This window comes from Rana temporaria, chromosome 5, assembly GCF_905171775.1.
Source record: "Rana temporaria chromosome 5, aRanTem1.1, whole genome shotgun sequence".
Classification (NCBI taxonomy): Eukaryota; Metazoa; Chordata; class Amphibia; order Anura; family Ranidae; genus Rana; species Rana temporaria.
This window is the reverse complement of record NC_053493.1, coordinates 370854465-370878925: the sequence shown is the minus strand read 5'-3', so window position 1 is coordinate 370878925 and position 24461 is coordinate 370854465. Positions and strand designations below refer to the sequence as shown.

The 24461-nt window shown below is 43.4% G+C and overlaps 2 protein-coding genes across 9 annotated transcripts in view; one reads left to right on the top strand and one right to left on the bottom strand.

The window, feature by feature from the left end:
* RIMS2 (regulating synaptic membrane exocytosis 2) overlaps positions 1–24461 on the bottom strand; it is an 830084-nt gene that overhangs the window by 419931 nt on the left and 385692 nt on the right. The gene's annotated exons all lie outside the window — the stretch shown is intronic.
* Positions 2089–2612, top strand: LOC120941448 (60S ribosomal protein L26-like). Its single transcript, XM_040354835.1, has one exon. The coding sequence runs from the start codon at positions 2134–2136 to the stop codon at positions 2569–2571; it is 438 nt and encodes a 145-aa protein (XP_040210769.1). The 5' UTR covers positions 2089–2133; the 3' UTR covers positions 2572–2612.

The window sequence follows — 24461 nt, the reverse complement described above, 5'->3', positions numbered from 1 at the left end:
AAAAAAGACAGACAATTCTAAAAAAAAATAAACAAAAAAAAACAATCTTTTTTGACTTTCTGCTATAAAACATAAATAAGTGTATATAGATTGTTTTTTGCTAAGTTACATACTCGAATTTTTATTTATTTTTAGGGCTGTTACTGATCAAAAATTTTCTGTTCGATTAATCATTTTTTTTTAAATCGATTAATCGACTAATTTCAATTAATTATAACACACATACAGATCCAACTCCTTTTAGCTGATCTCCTTCTTGCAGGCTGATTCCCAGTGCAGCTACCAACATCTGGAAAAATGGATAGCAGGATACAATAAACACACAAAGGCAGCGCTCGATGGGAATAGCATTAAAACTTTTGTAGTCTTCAAGTAGGTAACAAAATAAATATTGCACTGGAGATAAAATCGATGTAGTTACATAAACTGTAAAAATGGTGCGAGTAATACCAAACGGTACCAAAAGCAGTCATAAAAACATGTAGCCAAGTATGATACTGGTATAAAAATGTGTACAACGATGCCACTGCTGAATCCAGATGAGGAGAGGTTAACATCAGTCCGTTGGCATGTAGATGTCCCATGAAGGGAACTATCACAACTCCCAGTGGATGGCTGTAGAATCCCAGGTTGATAGATGGAAGAGCCCTTGTGTGTGGCAGATAGTAAGGTCCCGCCGGCATGCAGATATGAAGGCACAGCAAAGGAGCCCTTCAGATGGACACGGCAAGCCCCCGCCGGTGTCCGTGACGTCACCGGATCTCCGACGGGAACTCCCTGAAGCCGGCAGAGAGGTGAGTACCAATCCAAAATTATTTTGATTGATCAAAAAAAATTTGATCGATCAAAAAAATTAAAGATTAATCGATGAATTAATAGTTAATTTCCACGGCCCTATTTATTTTATATTTTTTATACTAGTAATGGCACTGATCAGAAACTATAGGAGGACTGCCTTTGCAGTGGACAATCTGACACTAGCTGACACTTTTGTGGGAATCAGTGACACTAATACAGTGATCAGTGCTATAAATATACACTGCCACTGGACTAATGACACTGGCTGGGAAGGGGTTAAACATTTAGCGCGTTCTAAAGGGTTAACTATGTGCCTAACAATTGTTTTTGTGTAGATTGTGTGGCGCTTTCACAAAAAATTTGATGAATTTTATCCATTACATCCCCGCTGTCAGGACAGAGCACTGCATGGTTTACATATGCAGAGCTTGGTCCAGCCTCTCTCCTTGACAATCGGCGGGTGCCGGCGGACATCCATCGGTTTCTCCTGTGAATAATCACAGCAGAAGCGGCGCGTGTGTCTGCCCCCACACGGAAGTGCAGAATCATGCACGATTCTGCACAGAATGGCCGCCCTGTAGCAGTAAATCTGCAATAGCATGGTCAGTAAGTGGTTAACATATGATACAGTTCCTTGTTTGTATACAGTATATTTACCATACCCATTGAATTCACAGAACATAATTGCATAGAAAATGAAGGATGACAAGGCAGATATACAGCTTTGTAGCCCCAAGTCAGCATTTGCCTGAACTGGAATACACAAATTAGAACAGACACAAGTGGAGCACAAGATGTCTTGGTGAACGAGAAATACTTTCTGCTCTTTGCAGATATCCGTGGGCTGGTTCTCTGCAAAACCCGAGGACTGCTAATCTACTGCCATTCTCAACTGTCTGGTTTCCTTGCTTGTACAGCAAGAGAAAAAATCCACCGACAGATATCGACAGGACTGGTGGTCCCTATAACAACTGTATATATAGCAAAGAGTCCTAGAAAGGAGTCTGTAAATACCAAAGCAGCTGTCCTCCCAGTCTCTACATTTTACCATGAATATACAGTAATACCTGGGATTGCGAGCATAATTCCTTCCGGAAACATGCTTGTAATCCAAAGCACTTGTATATCAAAGTGAATTTCCCCATAAGAAATAATGGAAACTCAGATGATTCGTTCCACAAGCATTTATTCATAGGTCCTTCAGTTTCTAATCCATATAAAAACATTATAGCAATGTGATAGGTTGTGAAACCATAAAATGTCCATCCATTTGTACACAGATTATGACCACCCGCTCTTTTCCGGCGGCCATAGTGGACTGTGCGGCTTGGCAACATGAAGTTCAGTCCATTTGTCACTTCTGACCGAAGCAAGAACCGCAAGAGGCACTTCAATGCCCCCTCACATGTCCGTAGAAAGATCATGTCATCTCCCTTCTCCAAGGAGTTGAGGCAAAAGTACAACGTTCGGTCTATGCCCATACGCAAGGACGATGAAGTACAGGTCGTACGCGGACACTACAAAGGCCAGCAAATTGGCAAAGTTGTCCAGGTGTACAGAAAGAAATACGTCATATACATTGAACGCGTGCAGCGTGAAAAAGCTAACGGCACCACTGTCCATGTTAGTATCCACCCCAGCAAGGTGGTGATCACCAGGCTAAAGCTTGACAAGGATCGCAAGAAGATCTTGGAACGCAAGGCCAAGTCTCGCCAAGTTGGCAAAGAGAAGGGCAAATACAAGGAAGAAACCATTGAGAAGATGCAGGAGTAACTTTATCAATAAAAACTGTAAATTTTCAAAAAAAAAAAAAAGATTATGACCACCCACCATAACCTGGCATGGTCTCCACTAGACCTCTGAAGGTGTGCTCTGGTGTCTGGCACCAGGCCATCAGTAGCAGATCTTTGGGGCCTCCGTGGATCAGACTTGTTTTTCCAGCACATCCCACAGATGCTTGATTGGACTGAGATCTGGAGAAAGTGGCGGCAAAGTCAACACCCCAAACTAAACTTGCGTTTGTTTTCCTCAAACCTTGAATCCATCAGACCAGCCCATTTTCTTCCATTCCTCCACAGTCTAGTTCTGACACTTGCATGCCCATTGTAGGCACTTTTTGCTGCTGACACGGGTCAGCATGGGAACCTTAACCTGTCTATGGCTACGCAGCCCCGCACACAACAAACTGCAATGCACTACTGTGTGTTCTGACACCTTTCTATCGGAACCAGCATTCACTTTTTCAGCAGTTGAAACTACAGTAACTCTTCTATTGGATCGGACAACGCAGGCCAGTATTCACCCCCATGTGTAGCAATGGGCCTCGGTCACCCATGACCATGTCACCGGTTCACCTGTTTTCCTTTCTTGGACCACTTTTGATAGGTCCTGACAACTGCAGACAGAGAACAACCCACAAGACCTACAGTTTTGAAGACACTCTTACCCTGTCATATAACCATTACAATTTGGCCCTTGCCAAAGCTGCTTAAATCCTTACACTTAAAGTCATACTAAAGGTTCATGTTTAAAAAAAAATTAACAAACATGTCATACTTACCTGCACTGTGCAGTTCGTTTTGCACAGAGTGGCCCTGACCGTCCTCTTCTGGGGTCCCACGGCGGCTCCTCCCCGCAATAGATAACCCCCTCTGGGAAGCTCTCTCCCGAGGGGGTTACCGTGCGGGTGCACTCCCATGTCATACACTCAGCGTACATAGCCGCTGAGTGTATGACTCGGCCCCGCCCTCCGGCGACCGCGTCATTGGATTTAATTGACAGCAGCGGGAGCCAATGGCTGCGCTGCTATCATTCTATCCAATGAAGAGCCGGAAAGCTGTGGGGAGAATGACGCGGGATCGCGCCCATGGAATTTCGGGGCTCAGGTAAGTAAAACGGGAGCTCAGGGGGGGGCCGGACAGTGCAAGGTGTTTTTCCACCTTAAAGCGGATGTGCCACTAAAAAAAAATATTAAAAGCCAGCAGCTACAAATACTGCAGCTGATGACTTTTAATATTAGGACACTTACCTGTCCTGGAGTCCAGCTCCGTCCGCAGCAGAGGATGAGCGATCGGTCGTCACTCTGCTGCTCCCCCCGCCATCCTCAGTGAGGGAACCAGGAAGTGAAGCGCTCCGGCTTCACTACCCGGTTCCCTACAGCGCATGCGCGAGTTGCGCTGCGCCGCTGATTGGCTCCCGCTGTGCTCTGGGAGCCGAGTGTTCCCAGAGCACAACGGGGGGTGACGTTCTGCCCGCAAAAAAACGAAACTGTGTGGCCGGAAGTGGGTGCAAATACATGTCTTTAGACAGGTATCTGCACCACCTCCCCACTAAAAGGTGTCAAATATGACATCGGAGGGGGGAGGGTTCCGATCAGCGTGAGTTCCACTTTAGGGTGGAGCTCCGCTTTAATACATAGGATACACTAGGCGGATCCATTACTGTGGAGTCTGCCAGCTCAGCGGGAGATCTCTCAGTGGATCTCCGCTGAGCCAGTGGATGACAGGTGCCTCTCTGCTCACTGAGCGGGGAGGGGCTTGTCCAGCACCGCTGTCTCCTATGGAGAGATCTGATGAAATAATAATCAATGTTATTCAATTTACTTGCCAATGGTGGCCATAAGGCTATGGCTGATCCGTGTATGTTCTATATACATGACACTGTACAGGTCAGAGCCATTGGCTACTATGACTGCTGCCATATGCATGTCTGATTATATTTCCTCTTGAAGGCATACTGAACCAGCATGGCTACCACAGCATCTTGCAGCGGCATGCTATTCCATCCGGTTTGCGTTTAGTTGGACCATTATTTATTTTTCAACAGGACAATGACCCCAAACACACCTCCAGGCTGTGTAAGAGCTATTTGACCAAGAAGAAGAGTGATGGGGTGCTGCGCCAGGTGACTACCTCTTGAAGCTCATCAAGAGAATGCCAAGAGTGTGCAAAGCAGTAATCAAAGCAAAAGGTGGCTACTTTGAAGAACCTAGAATATGAAATATATTTTATTTATTTTTATATTTAGTTGTGATGCCTTCAGTGTGAATCTACAGTTTTCATAGTCATGAAAACAAAGAAAACTCTTTGAATGAGAAGGTGTGTCCAAACTTTTGGTCTGTACTGTATGTATGTATATATATATATATATATATATTAATATATATATATATTTTTTTTTTTAAGCAGAGACCCTAGAGAATAAAATGGCAGTTCTTGCAATACAGTATTTTATGTCACACAGTATATGCGCAGCAGTCTTTCAACTCAATTTTTTGGTGGAAAAATACACTATAGTGAATAAAAAAAAAAAACAAAAAAAAAAAAAAACAGTAACATTAGCCCAATTTTTATGTATAATGTGAAAGCTCATGTTACGCCAAGAATCGCGAACTTTAGTCTTAGCAAAAAAAATGTGATTTACATTTTATCCCGAATCGTGCAGCTCTTACACTATCCAAGAAAAAGTTCCCTATACAGCCTGCATACAAAGTTATTTTCCATTACATATATAATACAAACCCCAAGGCCACTCAAAATTAAGCCCACAATAAATAATAAAAGACGCCCTCAAGGAATATGAAGAATAAATATCTCACCAGTCACTAAACTGGGAAAAACCTGGCTTTCTTGGTACAACACATACAGTACTGTATATGATAACTAATTATCAGGTAAATAAAGGCACAATATCATCACAAGAAAAATAGCGAGCTCATTACCTTATCAACATTTAAATCTGTTGTTAAATTAGGGATAAGAAAGTGCTAGATAATAAAAATGACAAAACTAATAATACTAGAAGAATAATGATGAAAATAAAGGAAAATGACTATTAATGTTTGGAGATACAATCTATAATGCTATAATGTGTGTATCTTGGGATGGAAGCCTTGGGCAGCCCTGAGGAAGGATCTGTCAGGTCACAATATGGATGCCTTTGTTTAGATTGCCATATACAGGCCATGGCAGATTTACGTAGAAGGTAAGTACTGTATATCTTCTCTATGAATCTTATTAGGAAAGTAAAAATGTAGGCAATATCTTCTGCTGGTTAAAAACTTGTACACAAAAAAAACTGGTAGCTCAGGTCAGAGCCGCTGTACTAACAATCCATATGTACAGTTCTATTAGTACAGCAATCTCCCCTGCTGTGCTATTGTGTTCTGACAAGAGGACGCCCCCCGACAGAACACTCCAGTCAGCACTCTTAGCCATTGGCTCAGCCATCGGGAGTCGGTCAGCAGACTCTTTTCAGTCATGACCTGGCTTCTGTTGGACATACAGACCAAATGTTGGCTGGTTTCTATTGAACCAGCTGATGCCACCTGGCATTCAGCCCATGTGTACTAGGCTTAAAGCAGAGTTCCACCCAAAAATGGAACTTCCGCTTTTTGGAATCATTTTATGGAGGCGGGCAGGGGCTAGCACTCCTACTTGGGTTCCAATCAAGGTATTGCACACAACTGGAGCAGAAGACTCCTCTTCTTTTGATCCAACATTCCTCTGCAGGAAATAACTATTCATGTAATTCAGAAGGCTTTTGGGGACAATGCAAATGAATGGGCTGCTTTGCCGCACACCTAGGCTGTGTACAGAGGTTGTCACAGAAGTCTAGCAATCCCTGGATAACAGCTGTGAAAACTCGCTGTAAAAATCAACATGCTTGTGTTCAGTTAGCTTAAAGAGGAGTTCCACCTAAAAATGGAACTTCCTCTTAACCCACTCCTCGCCCCCTTACATGCCACATTTGGCATGTAATTTTTTTGGGGGGGGGAGTGGGGGCTTCAGGAGAAGGGGACTTCCTGTCCCACTTCCTCCTTCCGCCGAGGGGCTGGAAAGGCGATTAGCTTAATCGCCTTTTCACAGCCCCTCCCTGTAGGCGAGCGCCTGTCCAATCGGACAGCGCCGCGCCGCTCGCGCATGCGCAGTGGGTGCCCGGCCGTGAAGCAGAAAGCTGTCACTGCCGGGTGCCCACACTAAGAATGAAGAGGGGGGGCGAGGAGCAGAGCCCCGGCTGGCGCGTAGCTGGAGCCGTGGAGCAGGTAAGTGTCAGTTTATTAAAAGCCAGCAGCTACACTTTTTGTAGCTGCTGACTTTTAATAAACTTAAAAAAAAAGGTGGAAAACCCCTTTAAGTACATATTTTTTTGTTTATTGGGTGAAGACAAAGGTGACAGGGGGCAATGAAGGAAAGTAAATTGAAAGATGGTAAAATCAGATGTCCAGTATTATGTTTCCACAGCTGCTATTTTGGGATTTCTACAGATCTGTAAGAGGGAGCAACAGAGCTTGGAACAGCCTCTATGCACAGCTACTGTAAAATAGGATAGCAATATTTATGATATGGGTTATTTGGGGTACGTTTTACTCCACAAAAAGGCACTCCAGATCTGTTCCAGATGCGGCATGCGTGTTTTTAACACGTTCCAGTGCGTTTTTTATGTGTTTCAGGATGCATTCCAAGTGCCTTTTTTCTTCTTTTTTCCTGTGTTTTTTCACTATATTAGGGTTCAGTGCATTTTTGTATGCATTTTAGATGCATTTCAATGCATTCCGGTACAAGATCAGTACTCCCTTAATGGCAGGGCAGCAGGCAAAGATCAGTAACCCATAGCAACCAACCAGACGTCATCCATCATTGTTCTGACTGTTCTAAAAAGATCGAAGACCAAATCTGATTGGTTGCTTTGGTGATGCTTTTCAGATTATTACTGCTCTCACTGCCTTACTAAATACACCCAAAAGTCTTTATGTTAAAAAAAAAAAAATACACCCAAAATTCTGCATGACAGTCAACACAATGCTAGGAGCAATCATTACATTTAAATCTGTTTACCGCAACTGGCTCTCTTTAAAACAGTAGGGAGCCTTATTTATTTTTCCTCTCATTGTGCTCACAGTGAAAAAAAAAAAGCTGTCCAATGACATTTAAAATGTCCCGAAGCAAAGTGCCTAGGAAATGAAGCGAAAAATACTGTTCTGCCCTTTGTAGTTAAGAAATAATAAAATTCTTTATTAGTAACCCAAAATACCAAGCTGCACTTCCCAAGCCATTTGAATATTGCACCAGCGCAGCTGCTTGTGCAGTAACAACAGTCACCCCCCTGATCAGAAAGCTGAGAAAATATGTGTGAATGCAGACGCTACTACAGCACCGCATGCCGAGTATACACAACTTCATCCCAAGGAAATGGCTCAGTACTACAGAACAAGCCCTTCCTGACAAGAATAGAGGGCCAGATTCACGTAGAATCGCGGCGGCGTAACGTATCCTAGATACGTTACACCGCCGCAAGTTTTCATCGCAAGTGCCTGATTCACAAAGCACTTGCGATGAAAACTACGCTGGCGGCCTCCGGCGTCAGGGCGGGCCAATTCAAATGGGAGTGTGCCATTTAAATTAGGCGCGCTCCCACGCCGGACCTACTGTGCATGCTCAGTTTCGCAATTCCCGTCGTGCTTTGCGCGCGTAGCGTACTTCCGTATTCCCGGACGTGTTACGCAAACGACGTTAAATTTTAAATTTCGACGCGGGAACGACTGCCATACTTTAGACAGCAATAAGAGACTAGATGCGATGTAGCGAACGCGAAAATCCATCGTGGATCGCCGTAACTCCTAATTTGCATACCCGACGCTGGTTTACGACGCAAACTCCCCCCAGCGGCGGCCGCGGTATTGCATCCTAAGATCCGACAGTGTAAAACCATTACACCTGTCGGATCTTATGGATATCTATGCGTAACTGATTCTATGAATCAGTCGCATAGATAGAAACAGAGATACGACGGCGTATCAGGAGATACGCCGTTGTATCCCTTTTGTGAATCTGGCCCAGAGTACATAGTTACCAAGTGACCCTGATTATCTGGAACAGGTCTTAAATATTTGCCCTCAATGTTTTTGTCCATAAAAGTGCCCCTGACTTTGGAAATATGAAGACTGTCAGCAATGATCTTCATCTGAAAATGGAAATGTTATGACTCTTAGGCCTCGTACACATGATAGGTTAAACAGAGGACAACGGTCTGATGGACAGTTTTCATTGGTCAAAACCGATCGTGTGTGGGCCCCATAGGTTATTTAACCATTGGTTAAAAAAAAGCCAACTTGCTTTAAATTTAACCAATGGATTCCTAACCGATAGGTCAAAACCGATCGTTAGTAGGCACAGCCATCGGTTAAAAATCCACGCATGCTCAGAATCAAGTTGACGCATGCTTGGAAGCATTGAACTTCGTTTTTTTCAGCACGTCGTTTTTTTTACGTCACCGCGTTCTGAGACGATCGGTTATTTAACCGATGGTGTGTGGGCGCCACGGACCATCAGTCAGCTTCATCGGTTAACCGATGAAAACGGTCCATCGGTCCGCTCTCATCGGATGGACTGATCGTTTATACGCGGCTTAGGACTCATTCACATCTGGTGTTTGGGATCTCTGGCAGAAAAGCTGCAATTCTGCCTGAGATCCCCAGTTGTACTGCAATAGTGCCCAAACACGCAAAGCGTGCTCAGGTGCCATTCATTTTCAATGTCACCTAAACGTGGTGTGGTTTTGCCATGATTGGTGTGCTTCAAATCGCAGCAATGCGCACTGAATTAGGGAACTTTATTCATTTGAATGGCCTGCCCAATGCACCACAAAGGATCGAAATTAATGAATGCAGCATTGAACACACTGTAACACACATTATTGGGCAGCACAATGACTGGGTGGTTAGCACTTCTGCCTGGCTGCTGTCAATCAAAGTCATCTAGCCAATCAGAAGAGAGGGGGCGGGGCCAGACCGCAGCTTCGTGTCTGAATGAACACATGGAGCTGTGACTTGGCAACCCCCATAGCACGCTGCTTGCTATGGGGGCACTGAAATGGTGGGAGGGGCCAGGAGCCCTAAAGAGGGAGCTGAGAAGAGGAGGATTGGGGCTGCTCTGTGCAAAACCACTGCTGCAGAGCAGGTAAGTATAACATGTTTGTTATTTTTCTAGAAAAAAAATAGGAAACTTTACAATCACTTTAGGGTGGCTGGTAGCAGCTTGTCCACATCGGAATGCAGGTAGAGCTGGGGAAACCGCAGGCCATGCTATCTGAAAGCAGGACTTCTCACCAGTAAAGTTGGCTACTAGCAGTTTTTCAGCTACGGATACAAGTTCCATATGAATGAAGCACACGTGTCATTAAGGGTGCATTCACACCACAATTTTATCATCCTACTTGTTCTCACGATTTTAGGTTTGAAATCGTACAAATCTGTATGGCAAAACGTCCCCAAGTGCATCCGATTTGATCCGCATCAGATTTGATACGATTTAAAATCGCATCAAAAATCGTGTTTGACCACGATTTTTGGTCCTGATTTGAAATCGTATTAAAATCGTGTCCGATTTTCGTATTAAAATCGTGTCCGATTTTTTTTTATATTGTGGTCAATCTAAATCGTAATAAATCGGATGACTGTGCGTTTTTATCCGAGTACATACGATTTTGTCATATACGATTCCATCCGATTTAACGGTCCGATTATCGGATGTAAAAATCGTGATGTGAACCTAGCCTTACAAAGCATCTGCTGCCTGTACATATTCATTGTTTTTTATTATCATTTTGTATCTATTGTCACATGGATTCATCCCAGTAAAGTGACAAGTTACATTCTCTAGGAAATGAGTCAGATTCTCAAAACGGTTACTTCTATGACAGGTACACTTTAAACGTCACAACGAGATGAGCCACTGGGGAAAAAGGCTGGCCTTCGATTCTGAATGAACATTTCCTTTAAGAGATCACAGAGCACACTGGAGAGACCAGGTAAAAGCATGTCAAAGAGACTCCTGAATGAAATCATATCTTATTCATCACGGCTAAATATAGATTTCCGGGATTATCTCCATCCTATACAGGTCGGAAAAGTCCCTTCCCCCACTCAGGGAAAGGATCATGGGGTTAGCACACATGTACACAAGGCCAGATGCAGTGAATACCTAATGGCTGTAGACGGTGGCTGTAGAAGAGTGCATTGTGTACCTGACTCAGCAGAGCATTACAGCCTCAATGACAAACACATTACATATTAATGTCATTCAGAAGATTTATCAGTCTTCTAAATGACGATGATACAAATGAGTACCTAGCCGTGCTTGTGAATGCTTTGGGGCCCAGAAGTAAAGGGATTGTGTGCTGTCCAGCGAATGCTACCGAACTACAAAGTATTTATTTTACAAAACCCATCTGGGTGAAGGATACCATTTTGTTTGATGTTATTTGAGATAACGCACAGTTAAAAACCCAAAAAGTTGAAGAAACATGAAAAAATAACTGAGCAAAACATTTTTTTGGTCTGGCCCCCCCCCCCCCCCGTACAGTTTTCCAAAGAAACGGTATACGAGACAGGGCCCAATCTTCCTCTTAAAGTGGATGTAAACCCCCCATACACTCAGCCTCAGATGGTACACAGGCATGAAACAAATCTCCCTACATAGGTTTTACATGTATATCTGCTGTCTTCACATTTATATACTGTTTGGAAAGTTCAGATAGTGTTAGGAAATTTTCTCTTCCTGTTTAACACAGAGTGTGATGTCTGGGCATACAGCCAAGATATCCAACATTGCTGATTGGAGGAAAGGCACACACCCACCCTCATCATAGGCAGAGACTCTCAGGCCTCGTACACACGATCGGTCCATCTGATGGGAATGGTCCGACGGACCGTTTTCATCGGTTCACCGCTGAAGCAGACTGATGGTCTGATGTGTGTACACACCATCAGTTCAAAAACCGATCGGGTCAGAACGCGGTGACGTAAAACACACGACGTGCTGAAAAAAACGAAGTTCAATGCTTCCAAGCATGCGTCGACTTGATTCTGAGCATGCGCGGGTTTTGAACCGATGCTTTTGTGTACTAACCATCGGTTTTGACCTATCGGTCATCCATCCATCGGTTCGATTTTAAAGCAAGTTCTGTAATTTTTATCCGAAGGACAACAGACCGATGGGCCGTACACACGGTCAGTTTGGACCGATGAAACTGAACTTCAGTCCGTTTTCATCGGTTTGGACCGGTCGTGTGTACGCGGCTTCAGAGGTGTTTTGTAACAGGGCCAGCTGCTTGCTAATCTATTTATAGCAACCTCCCTGGACAGAAATTTCAGGCTGCTTTTATCTGATGTGTTCGAGAATTTTTCAGGAGTTATCAGGCTGATAACAGAGAAACGGTTCAGGAGAGAACTACGGGACTTAGCTCTTTGAAGAGAGATAACCAAATACTGCAGATATATGAGCCCAGCTCAAATTTCATGAAATGGGTTTACATCCACTTTAAAGCCCGAGTAAAATCATATCAATATTGTACCAACAACCACCATTTCCATAGAGGCATCCCACATACTGGTATAGTAGTTGCACATTAAAGCGGAATTAAAGTGGTTGTAAACCCTTTACAACCACTTTTTGCTAAAGTAAGCCTATAATAAGGCACGGTTTAGAAGATATCCCCTGTTATTAGCATGTGCCGGTGTCATCGGCACATGCGCACTGAAGCAATGACACGTCCGTGCCGTTGTTTGAGCTAGTATGCTGTTACTGGCGGGAGTGACGTCATCGCAGCTCAAGCCAATCACATCGCCGGAGCCCGCGATACCTGGAAGTAACTACGGGGGCTTCGATCTAGGGTAAGTAATTCATAATGAGCTTGTATGCTATGCCTACATACTAGCTATGCTACATACGAGCTTGTATGCTATGCCTACATACTAGCTATGCCTACATACTAGCTATACTAGCTCGATATGCCCTTGTCTTGCATGTTTTTTTTTTTTTAGGTGGGTTTACACCCACTTTACGCTCCCCATTCCAGCATTGTCTTAAAGTGGAACTAAACCCTCCTATCCTTTTTAGCCAAGGAAGTTGCCATCTTGGCCTCTGTTTGATTATTAACTGCCATGATACTGCACATATGATCAGTTATGAAACCAACCATTAGATGGTTTAACCGGTTAGTGAATAGTACAATCAATATGACCATTACATTCCTGGTACATGCTGGGAATAGAACTGTTTTTTTAAACTGTTAAAACAATTGGTTTAGTTCCGCTTCCGGCGACATCTCTCCTGGGAGTTACTTCTGCGTATCGCGGCTCCAGCGCTGTGATTGGCAGGAGCCGCGATGACGTCACTCCCGGCAGCCGCCGGTAACGGCACACTCACTGAAGCAACGGCACATAAATGCCATTGCTTCAGTGTGCATGTGCCAATGACATCGGCCCATGCAGGGGACAGGGGATATCTCCTAATCAGGTTTAGGAGATATCCTGGGTAGCTACAGGTACGCCTTATATTATAGGCTTACCTGTAGCAAAAAGTGTGTTGTAAGGGTTTACAACCACTTTAAGTTTATATATGACTGTAGTTCAACAGGCTCTAGAGTTTGATCACACTACCCACTACACTTGTAAGGAGTTCTGGTTCCATGTTGGCTTTCTTTAACATTTATGTTTTTTTCATTTATTTTGATTGATGCATAACTATACTGTTGAGTGTTCTCACATTTCTCTGGAGGTGAGCTTTAACATCTGATTTACAGAGCCTTTTTAAAGATTACAATTTTAAATTAGGTGTTAAAATTACTTTAGGTTTCCAACAGCTACACTAAACAGTATAATTGCTATACATCCTATTGACTAATTCAAGAAATTAGGCAATACCAGCGTGTGAATCTCCCGCGATACCATCCAGGAGACCTAACTATCTACTGACTCATATGATCTTCAACCTCCAGCCAGCCAGGGAACAGGAACCGCCTGCACTCCCAAAGTTAACACCAGATGAGGTTTAGCCAGGAACAGACCCAGCGTGGGATGTGGAAGATCGGGGATTATTTTTTGTTACACTAAGAACAATATGGCAGTGGAGAAGTAAGTAGCAGTCTTCTTCAACAGTGATTTTAGAAGATTGATTTTGGTGTCTATTTTAACTATTGCAATCTCATAGTCAAGAGAGATTTAATTGCTAGGATCACCTTTGTTCACCTTTTTTTTCTAAATTCCAGTTTCTGTATGTACCATAATAGAATTAATGCACTTATTCTGCAAAAATAAAACGGTTTTCCAATAATTCTACACCGGCTTACCTAATTCTCTTCATAGCTGTTTAACCACTTAAGACCTGTACCTTTATGCAGGTAAAGGACCTGGCCAGTTTTTGCGATTCTGCACTGCGTCGCTTTAACTGACAATTGTGCGGTCGTGCGACGTGGCTCTCAAACAAAATTGGCGTATTTTTTCCCCCACAAATAGAGCTTTCTTTTGGTGGTATTTGATCACCTCTGCGGGTTTTATTTTTTGCGCTATAAACAAAAATAGAGTGACAATTTTGAAATGGTTTAGGCCAATACATATTCTTCAACCTATTTTTGGTAAAAAAAATCGCAATAAGCGTTTATCGATTGGTTTGCGCAAAATGTATAGCGTTTACAAAATAGGAGATAGTTTTATTGCATTTTTATTAATTTTTGTTTTACTACTAATGGCGGCGATCAGCGATTTTTTTCGTGACTGCAACATTATGGCGGACACATCGGACAATTTTGACACATTTTTGGGACCATTGTCATTTTCACAGCAAAAAATGCTATAAAAATGCATTGTTTACTGTGAAAATGACAATTTCAGTTTGGGAGTTAACCACTACTGGGCGCTGTAAGGGTTATGTGTGACCTCATATGTTTTTCTAACTGTAGGGGGGCGGGGCTGGATGTGTGACGTTATTGATCGTGTTTCCCTATATTCCCTGTATATAAAAGGTGAACTTAGCCTTTAAAGGGTGTCAGGGTGTTTTATTTGCAAGGAAAGAGATAGTAATCTACCTGCTATCCACAAAAGCAGTTAAACCCCCACCAAAGGCCACAACCTACTGGGTATCAGAGGTGCAAGAAAGCCCAATGTCCATAAGAGTCAAGCATCTGAATATTGAAAGGCATGTCTACAACCTCACCATGTTTTGTAAACCTCCTTTTTATTGGATAAAATAAAATAAAAAACTTTTCCCATAGCAATCCCTAATGGAAGAAGTGATACAGGCTTAGTAACAGCATGTTGGTGGACTGCATACTCTATGTTCTTCCAGAATGAGAATATTAGCTCTATATCTGGTGCAGTGGGCTTGTATCTTTTGGTGGTGGTGGTTTTGCCTGTGGTGGTGCATCTTTGTAAAAAATAACTTGCACAGTCTAATTCCTAAACAACACAAGATCAGCACCATGGACAGCGAACCAAATACCTTCTACTAGGCAAAGCAGCTCCTGCAAAAGCTTCAAAAAGCCTGTAAATATGGTAAAATGTAAGACCATTATGACAAGCACAGCGGCACTGCTTCCTCATATCGTCAAATCTTGCCCACCCTACCTACCTCCTGCACACACCTATTGCCCAGTGAGACAGCCCATCATATTACTTGGACAATAGGAATATAAAGTGGTGGAACTAGGGGTAAGCACTTTTCAGCACCTCATGCAACTTTTCCATTGCCGACGTGTAATAAAGTGCAATTAAAGGGGTTGTAAAGGTACAATTTTTTTTCCCTAAATAGCTTCCTTTACCTTAGTGCAGTCCTCCTTCACTTACCTCATCCTTCCATTTTGCTTTTAAATGTCCTTATTTCTTCTGAGAAATCCTCACTTCCTGTTCTTCTGTCTGTAACTCCACACAGTAATGCAAGGCTTTCTCCCTGGTGTGGAGTGTCGTGCTCGCCCCCTCCCTTGGACTACAGGAGAGTCAGGACGCTCTCTACGTTGCAGATAGAGAAAGTAGCTGTGTGTTAGTGGGGCATCCTGACCCCTTTAATTACACTTTATTACACGTCGGCAATGTCAGATCTAGATTAAAGGGGTTGTAAAGGTACAATTTTTTTTTTCCTAAATCGGCTAGTTTTTTTAAAAACGAAGCAGTACTTACCGTTTTACAGAGCGGTCTTCTCCGCCGCTTCCGGGTATGGTCTTTGGGTCTGGGCGTTCCTTCTTGATTGACAGGCTTCCGACAGTCGCATCTATCGCGTCAGTATTTTCCGAAAGTAGCCGAACGTCAGTGCGCAGGCGCCGTATAGAGTCGCACCGACGTTCGGCTTCTTTCGGCTACTCGTGACGCGATACATGCGACTGTCGGAAGCCTGTCGGAAGTCTGTCAATCAAGAAGGAACGCCCAGACCCGAGGACCATACCCGGAAGCGGCGGAGAAGATCACTCTCTAAAACGGTAAGTACTGCTTCGTTTTTAAAAAAACTACCCGATTCCCCTTCACAAAATGAGCCTCAATCTAATCTTAAAAAAAAATTTGCGGGTAAACTTCCGCTTTAACATTGTAACAATTTGTCCTTTACATCAAAGGAATAGACTTCTGTGTGTAAAGGAGAAAAGTTTAAACACTTTTTCGGACATTTGTTGATTTCAAGTTAAAATCATTTTTTTTGCTAGAAAATTACTTAGAACCCCCAAACATCATATATATATATATATATATATATATATATATATATATATATATATATATATATTTTTGTAGAGACCCTAGAGAATAAAATAGTGGTTGTTGCAATATTTTATGTCACACTGTATTTGCACAGCGGTCTTTCAAATGCAATTTTTTGGGAAAAAAATTAGTTTAATGAATTTAAAAAAAAAAAAACTAACCAGTAAAGTTAGCCCAAATTTTTTGCTTTTTTGAAAGATTTTACGCTCTATTATATCCAATTTTTGGCTACACTTTAACCTGCAGCACCCAGAATTCACATGTTCATTTACTTCAACTTTCTCTTTTTTTTGCCTCCTGTATCACCAATTAGGCCCTGTACACACGATCAGTCCAATCCAATGAAAACGGACTGAAGGACCGGTCTCATCGGTTAACCGATGAAGCTGACCTATGGTCTGATGTGCCTACACACCATCAGTTAAAAAAACGATCGAGTCCAACGCAGTGACGTAAAACACGACGACGTGCTGAAAAAATCTAAGTTCAATGCTTCCAAGCATGCGTCGACTTGATTCTGAGCATGCGCGGGTTTTGAACCGACGCTTTTGCGTACTAACCATCGGTTTTGACCGATCGGTTCGGCGTCCATCGGTTCAATTCTACATTTTTGGACCGAAGGGTGACGGACTGATGGGGCCCACACACGGTCGGTTTGGACTGATGAAACGGTCCTTCAGTCCGTCTTCATCGGATTGGACTGTTCGTGTGTACAGGGCCTTACATTTCCATTCTGGGGTGGGTATTGAGGAGTGCCTTTTAAAAAAAAGTCCATATCACTCGCATTCCCGCTGAAAAGCCCTGCTCCTAACTAATAAACATTTCAAAAAGACTAATGAGTGATATGGACTTTGTAAAAGATAAAACTACTGAGTTAATAAATAAAGCTCTGAGGGTAAAGGTCTTGGGCTTGGATGATCAGTACAGTGGGGGTGCAATTACGTGAACTGATCCCCCATGTGACTTCCCCTGCAGCAGCTGAAAGCTGCTGGGAGGGAGAGGAGGGGAAGCCAACAGCACTGCAGGGAAAGGGGGCACACAGGGGTCCCAGACAGCAGAGGGAAGGAGATCGTGGACAAGAGAGGGTGATCGGTGAGGGGAGGGGCAATTACTGGAACCAATCTCACATGGCTCCTCCCTCAGCAGCTAAAAGCTGTTGGAAGGCAGAGAAAGGGAAGCCAGCATTCAAGTAATCCCCCCCTCCACTGCACCAATCACCCCCTCTTGTCCACAGTCTCGTCGCTTCTGCTGTCAGTTGCCTCCCCCCCCCCCCCATTAAACGGATGGACCTCGCGTCCCATACAGGAGGGCCAGCTGTACACCATTTCAAGCGGCCCTGGGTGGTCCCTCTGGGTCATTGCATACAATAACTAATAACTCTGCACTGTACATGGAGGAGGCAGGCATGCAACCATGGCAAGGAGTGCCTTAGAGAAAATTTACAGGAGCAGTCGCATGGCAGAAGGGAGCCTACAGGAGCAAGGTTATGTATTACTTCTTATCACTGCAAGGGTCATTTTTTTCTTGTGCGGGAGTTTAGCTTTAACATTCAACCCTTTTGGGAGTGTGGAATGCCTGCTTCCCCTGCCAGGTGCTGTGGTCCTTCCTATTGACCTCTACATCAGTAATGAGTCCAGTAAATATGCAGGGGACCTGAAAAGGAAGCACAGCATTCGCTGGGGGACCAAGCACTCAGAAATATGTCCAGTATGAAGAGGCCACTGATCTGCAGGAAAGTGAAGATGGGGGCAGCAGAGGCAAGTGCATGTATACTGTATAGCTTCCTCTAGGGGCAGCAGAGGCAAGTGCATGTATACTGTATAGCTTCCTCTAGGGGCAGCAGAGGCAAGTGCATGTATACTGTATAGCTTCCTCTAGGGGCAGCAGAGGCAAGTGCATGTATACTGTATGAGAAAGAAAAATAATTGCGCTAAACCCAAATATGCACTCGTATTAAGCAAGTGTATGTGAAAACCATTGTATCTATAAATAAATAATCCAATGGAATCAGGAAGTCAGGGTTGCCTACCCTGCTGGTAATGGTGTGTATGAACCCAGTGATCAACAACATAAGTAGTGATAAACCATAACTTCAAAAATGATTAAAGTAAAATTAACAACATTAGTGTTATAAAGTCCATGAAGTCCAAAACTAATTTTTGGAAAAAAAGTCCATATGATGAATAAAGACACCCGTGAAGATTCCAGAAATATTGTAATTAATACACCAGACGTGAATCCTCCACCGATCATGCAGCTGCTTACCAGAAGTCTGGGTCCTGCCGGACCACTATCCACATATCTCTCAACCAGAGATTTTGTAAGGCAGTAGTAACTCCTCCACTTGCACTAAAACCACTCCGTGCTCAACGAGGGATATAGAAGACAACAAGACAGAGCTCCACATAGCATAAATCCGAGTAGTTTATTTTAAAAACAGCAGTAAGCATATATACATACAACTCACATTTAAGTTGAATAAACCAGCATTTGGCCTGTAACGCCGGCCGGACGTGTCCAGGAACAAAAGAAGGCCACTCGCTTGGAGAAATGAAGGGGATGGCGTCCACACGTCACTCACTCCACCCGACGCGTTTCTCGGGTACCCCGAGACGAAGTGATCTTGTCACGAAACGCGTCGGGTGGAGTGAGTGACGTGTGGACGCCATCCCCTTCATTTCTCCAAGCGAGTGGCCTTCTTTTGTTCCTGGACACGTCCGGCCGGCGTTACAGGCCAAATGCTGGTTTATTCAACTTAAATGTGAGTTGTATGTATATATGCTTACTGCTGTTTTTAAAATAAACTACTCGGATTTATGCTATGTGGAGCTCTGTCTTGTTGTCTTCTATATCCCTCGTTGAGCACGGAGTGGTTTTAGTGCAAGTGGAGGAGTTACTACTGCCTTACAAAATCTCTGGTTGAGAGATATGTGGATAGTGGTCCGGCAGGACCCAGACTTCTGGTAAGCAGCTGCATGATCGGTGGAGGATTCACGTCTGGTGTATTAATTACAATATTTCTGGAATCTTCACGGGTGTCTTTATTCATCATATGGACTTACTATTTACTTCCAAAAATTAGTTTTGGACTTCATGGACTTTATAACACTAATGTTGTTAATTTTACTTTAATCATTTTTGAAGTTATGGTTTATCACTACTTATGTTGTTGATCACTGGGTTCATACACACCATTACCAGCAGGGTAGGCAACCCTGACTTCCTGATTCCATTGGATTATTTATTTATAGATACAATGGTTTTCACATACACTTGCTTAATACGAGTGCATATTTGGGTTTAGCGCAATTATTTTTCTTTCTCATTCGTTATTTTTGTTTATACACAACCTAATTGCTGCTTATTAATCCCGATCTCTTACCTTAGCGCAGTTGTTTCCAACTATTTTCATGTATACTGTATAGCTTCCTCTAGGGGCAGCAGAGGCAAGTGCATGTATACTGTATAGCTTCCTCTAGGGGCAGCAGAGGCAAGTGCATGTATACTGTATAGCTTCCTCTTTTGCAGGTAGTGATTTGCTATGTTTTTTTGAACTCGGCAACAGAAATGCTTTCATTCTTAATTTTAATTTTTGGCTGGAGTGTTATAACTGGCCTGATTCTTCAGTGCCAAGGATACGGCTCTGCTACTAAAGCAGAAGAAAGAAAATGCCACCATTTTTATTATTATGATTTTTTACGCCATTATTTCATGTTTTGCTGCATTTTATGTTACCACATTATACACCTCTATAAATTGGCGTAAAAAAAGGGGCGTGAAATCTGCCTCAATAAAATACCAGATTTCTCTTGTAAACAGACCCCTCAATAAAGATGAAAGAAACCGTCCATGTTTACATTATATCCCAGATTCCTCAGCCCCCAACCTGACACTGAGCACCAGTTTCTCTTTGACGTCACTTGCTGCTTATCAAACATCTCTCCATCGTAGCAGACCTTTAAATGTGCGGAAAAAGTCTTTCTGAATAATTATATACCAGAGGCAGGTTTGGGAAGCAAAAACCAGACCGTTACACAGCTGGAGCCACCTATACTGTGCTTTACAAAGATATTCAAAGACTGAAAAAATGCATTGTGTATGAGTAAAAGATACTTTCAATCTTTTTCATTTCTTAAAATACAGATGTGTTGGAATAGTTAATAATAACCACCCGGGAGAAGGTCTAGTTTGCTATGGACAGGGACTGAAGCTTTGGGTTATAGCAGACTGATCTAACATCTCTGCAGTGAGCAGATACCATGCCTTCTGCAGTACTGCAGCAGTCACATCTATGCCCACGCTCTGGAGCTGAGTGGGCGGCTGAGCCGAGTGGGAGGAGGTGGAACGGCTTTGGGAGAAATACATCAATATAAAGAGAGCTGCATTCCAGGGAGCACAATTTAGAGGATCAAAATGAAAAATTATTGGTTGATGGCATATATGTATATACAGTATATATATATATATATATATATATATATATATACACATACACACACACATATATATAGTTTTAAAATTCAGGCAGTTAAATACATTGGTTTAGGTCCCTTTGCCCTGTGTCGGGGAGCTGGCAGTTCCCACAGACTGAATTGTGCACTGAACTGCGACAGTAAAGGAATTCTTTGCTTAAATAAATATATAGACTGCCAGCGCTGACCTCATTTCGGAAAGGTAGTTGCCAGGCTGTCATACAACCAGCTGCAATGCTCAGAATTACATATCCAGAACAAGCATGCAGCCAGTAAAGTCCAACTAACATGAACTCTTGATCTGCATGCTTTTTCCCAGGTCAGTGACTCAAAGCACTGAAGGCACCAAATCAGTAACACAGACAACTGTCATTTTTAGGTGCAGGGGTCAGTAGTGGCAGCTTACATATGTCGCTTTACAGGTTTCTTTTAAAGCGGAGTTCCACCCAAAAATGTAACTTCCATTTTTGGAATCCCCCCCCCCCTCCGGTGTCACATTTGGCACCTTTCAGGGGGGAGGAGGGAGCAGATACCTGTGTAATACAGGTAGTTGCTCCCACTTCTTGGCATGGATTACGGCGGTGACCTACGGCACGTCCAGCGCCTACTCCCCCCCGCTGTCTTCTTGGAGACACACAGGTTCCAGAAGACAACAGGGACCAGTGGGATCGCGCCGCGCGCCTCGCAAATGCGCAATAGGGAACCAGAAAGTGAAGCTGCAAGGCTTAAAGTGGATGTAAACCCAAACATTTTTTTTTTACGTCACAATGTAGAGAATACGATTTCCTATCATCTGTGCCCAGTCTTGCCACACAGAGTTAATCCAGCGCTGCGCTGGGGTGATCCACAGTTCAGTGTAAACAGCCATCAGAATTTACATAGACAAGAAGCTGTACATGTCTGCAAGCTAGTGCACGAGATATGTAAATAACCTGTCACTCAAGCAAGGACTTATATCTGGAAGTCTGTTTTATTTCACTGAACAATCAAAAGAGGATTGCTCAGCGCTGGATTAACTCTGTGTGGCAAGACTGGGCACAGATGATAGGAAATCGTATTCTCTACATTGTGACATAAAAAAATGTGGGTTTACATCCACTTTAACTTCCTGATTCCCTCACCGAAGATGGCGGCGGCTTCGAGTGCCGACATCGCGGGCGCCCAGGACAGGTAAGTGTTCATATATTAAAAGCCAGCAGCTGCAGTATATGTAGCTGCTGACTTTTAATATTTTGTTTTTCGGCTGAACGCTTTAATTAGCTCTCGAAATTATATATTTTTAATTTAAGTGATTCTAAAGCTGGCCATGTAAGGAACAATTCCCCCCCATCCCCTGAAAATCACTCAATTCCCCCACCAATTCGGTTAGTGTTGATAGGGAAATCCCTCCCGTGGAGCTATTGCGTTCCCCTGGGGGGCGGGGAAGCCTGCCCCACCGGGAGAACACAGTGATTATTGCTCGATCAGTCAACTAAGGTACAGCCAGTCTTCCCATAAATGGTTTGATTCTTGGCCGGTTCCTGCTGATTCGAACCATCTATGGCCAGCCTAAAGATAAAATAATTTTCGGTAGATTTTGCATACAGCAGCCCCGATCCTCCTCTTATCGGGTCCCCCACTGGCGCACCTGGCTCCTCCCCCACCCTCAGAAGAGAGAGAACAGAGTGAGCCTCTGCTCTCGTACACTTCACTGGATCGAGATCAAGCTCAGGTAAGTATAAAGAGGGGGCTTGGGAGGGGGGGCTGGGGAGGGGGGCTGCACCCTGAAGAAAGAAAAATACCTTGTACTTTTAGAACCAATTTAAAGAGACCCTCTAGTAAACTGAAACAAGCATGCCAGGAAAATAAGCAAGTAAATACCTTCTTTGCAAAGAGTTTGAGTATAGCCTCAGATTGGTTTAATGGGAAAAATTAAAATGTACCATCATCCGAAATTAATTAGGAAATAAATTTCGGATGATGTAATGTAGTGTAATGTGTCATTTTTTTACTTCCCTAATGTTTTAATTGTTTCTTATGCTTTATGTATTGCTAGTCTTGACAAATGTATTGTTTATTGCACAGACCATTCCTCCTGAAGAAGCGGTTCGCCGCAAAACTGGTAGAGGTTCTTCTAGGACTCCCCCTCACATCTGCTGATACCTCACGGCTCCTTCCGTTTTGCAATAACATCTTTTGTATCTCTATGTGGGGTTGTTAGTCCTAGCCTTGTTTTATTTACGGAACATTGTATGTTTTTATGTATAATAAATATAATTTTTTATTATATCGACTCATGTTATCAGTACCGAGAAAGTCCATTGATACACATCTTTACTAGGTAATAGTCTGTGTGAGTCTGTGGTACTAGCAGCCACTACCCCTCTATTCCTGGTGTCCCTTTATTTCCTAAATACCTTCTTTCCCACTGCCCTTGCCGCTAGAACTCTACTGTGTTCAACAGAATTTTTCCTTTAAAGTCCACAGAGCAACCAAGACTTCCAGGACTGTAAATCTCCTGGGTCCTCTGCAGCTCTCAGTGGACCCTCCTGCTGACCTCCTTGTCACTGCTGTATCCTTAATGGGTCAAGGTCCACCAGTTAGAGCCAAGAGGAACCCAGGAGATCGGAACTATGCTTTAATACAGTGATCAGTGGTAATAAAATGCACTGGCACTGTAATAATGATACTGTGTAGGAAGGGGTTAACATCTAGGGTGATCAAGGGGTTAAATGTGTGCCTGACAATGTGCAAGGCTGGCTTCACACTGCAGCATGCTCCGGCTCACAGCAGGGGTCCGGTGCGTCTCCATTCACCATTTCAGGTCCGATTTTAGCCTTTTTGGCTGAATTTGGACCTGAAAAAGACCAAAAGACGCACAGGACTCCTCTGCAATTCGCACCGGAGCCGCTGCGGGGATGTGTGAAACCACTGGCTCCATAGAGAGCCGGTCACAATGGCCTGCAATGCGAATTGGATGCGAGGAAAACTCCATCCAATTCGCAATAGTGTGAACCCAGTCTTATGCTTGCTACGCAGAGAATGAAAAGACAACAAGATCCCCTGTTTATATTGTTCACAGTGCCAATCACCAGATCCCAGTGGTCAATCATTGAACGAGAACTCGTGGTTGGCATGTGCTGTAACTAACTACAGGATTACAGCACAGCCGGGCCGAAGAGCGTGGTTGCACATGCGTCGTCCCCCCCCCCCCGCCCCCGCCCTGTACTGGGTATGTGATGCAGTGCAGGAGAGCCGCTCTGCCCCCCCCGTATATGTAAGTTATATGGTCGGCAAGCGGATAAACAGATTTCTAATTCATATTAAGGTGCCAATTTTCCATATTAAGTATACAAGACGAAGTGCTGTATGAAGGTCAATGCTCCTCACCTTTGCAGTGAAGAACCAAGCAGCAATGTTCCAAGTCTCAGCCAAACATTCACATTGATTATAGCTATTTGTCTTTGCAAAAACTTCACAGAGATGGGCCATCTGTTCTTTTCAAAGCACAAACTAAGATTCTTTTCATCAGATCACTACTACTTCTGTCAATAGCAAGCCATCCAGCACTAAAGAGCATAAACCCCATTTCAATATTAGCACTCATTCCCCATGTTCAGAACATAACCAGGAACACAGCGTTCCTTCCCATTATACACGGATCCAGAACGCTTTCAGGTAAACACTGTAGC

Excerpts from the sequence above, each read along its gene's own strand:
- LOC120941448 (XM_040354835.1), top strand. The coding sequence starts at position 2,134 with ATGAAGTTCAGTCCATTTGTCACTTCTGACCGAAGCAAGAACCGCAAG.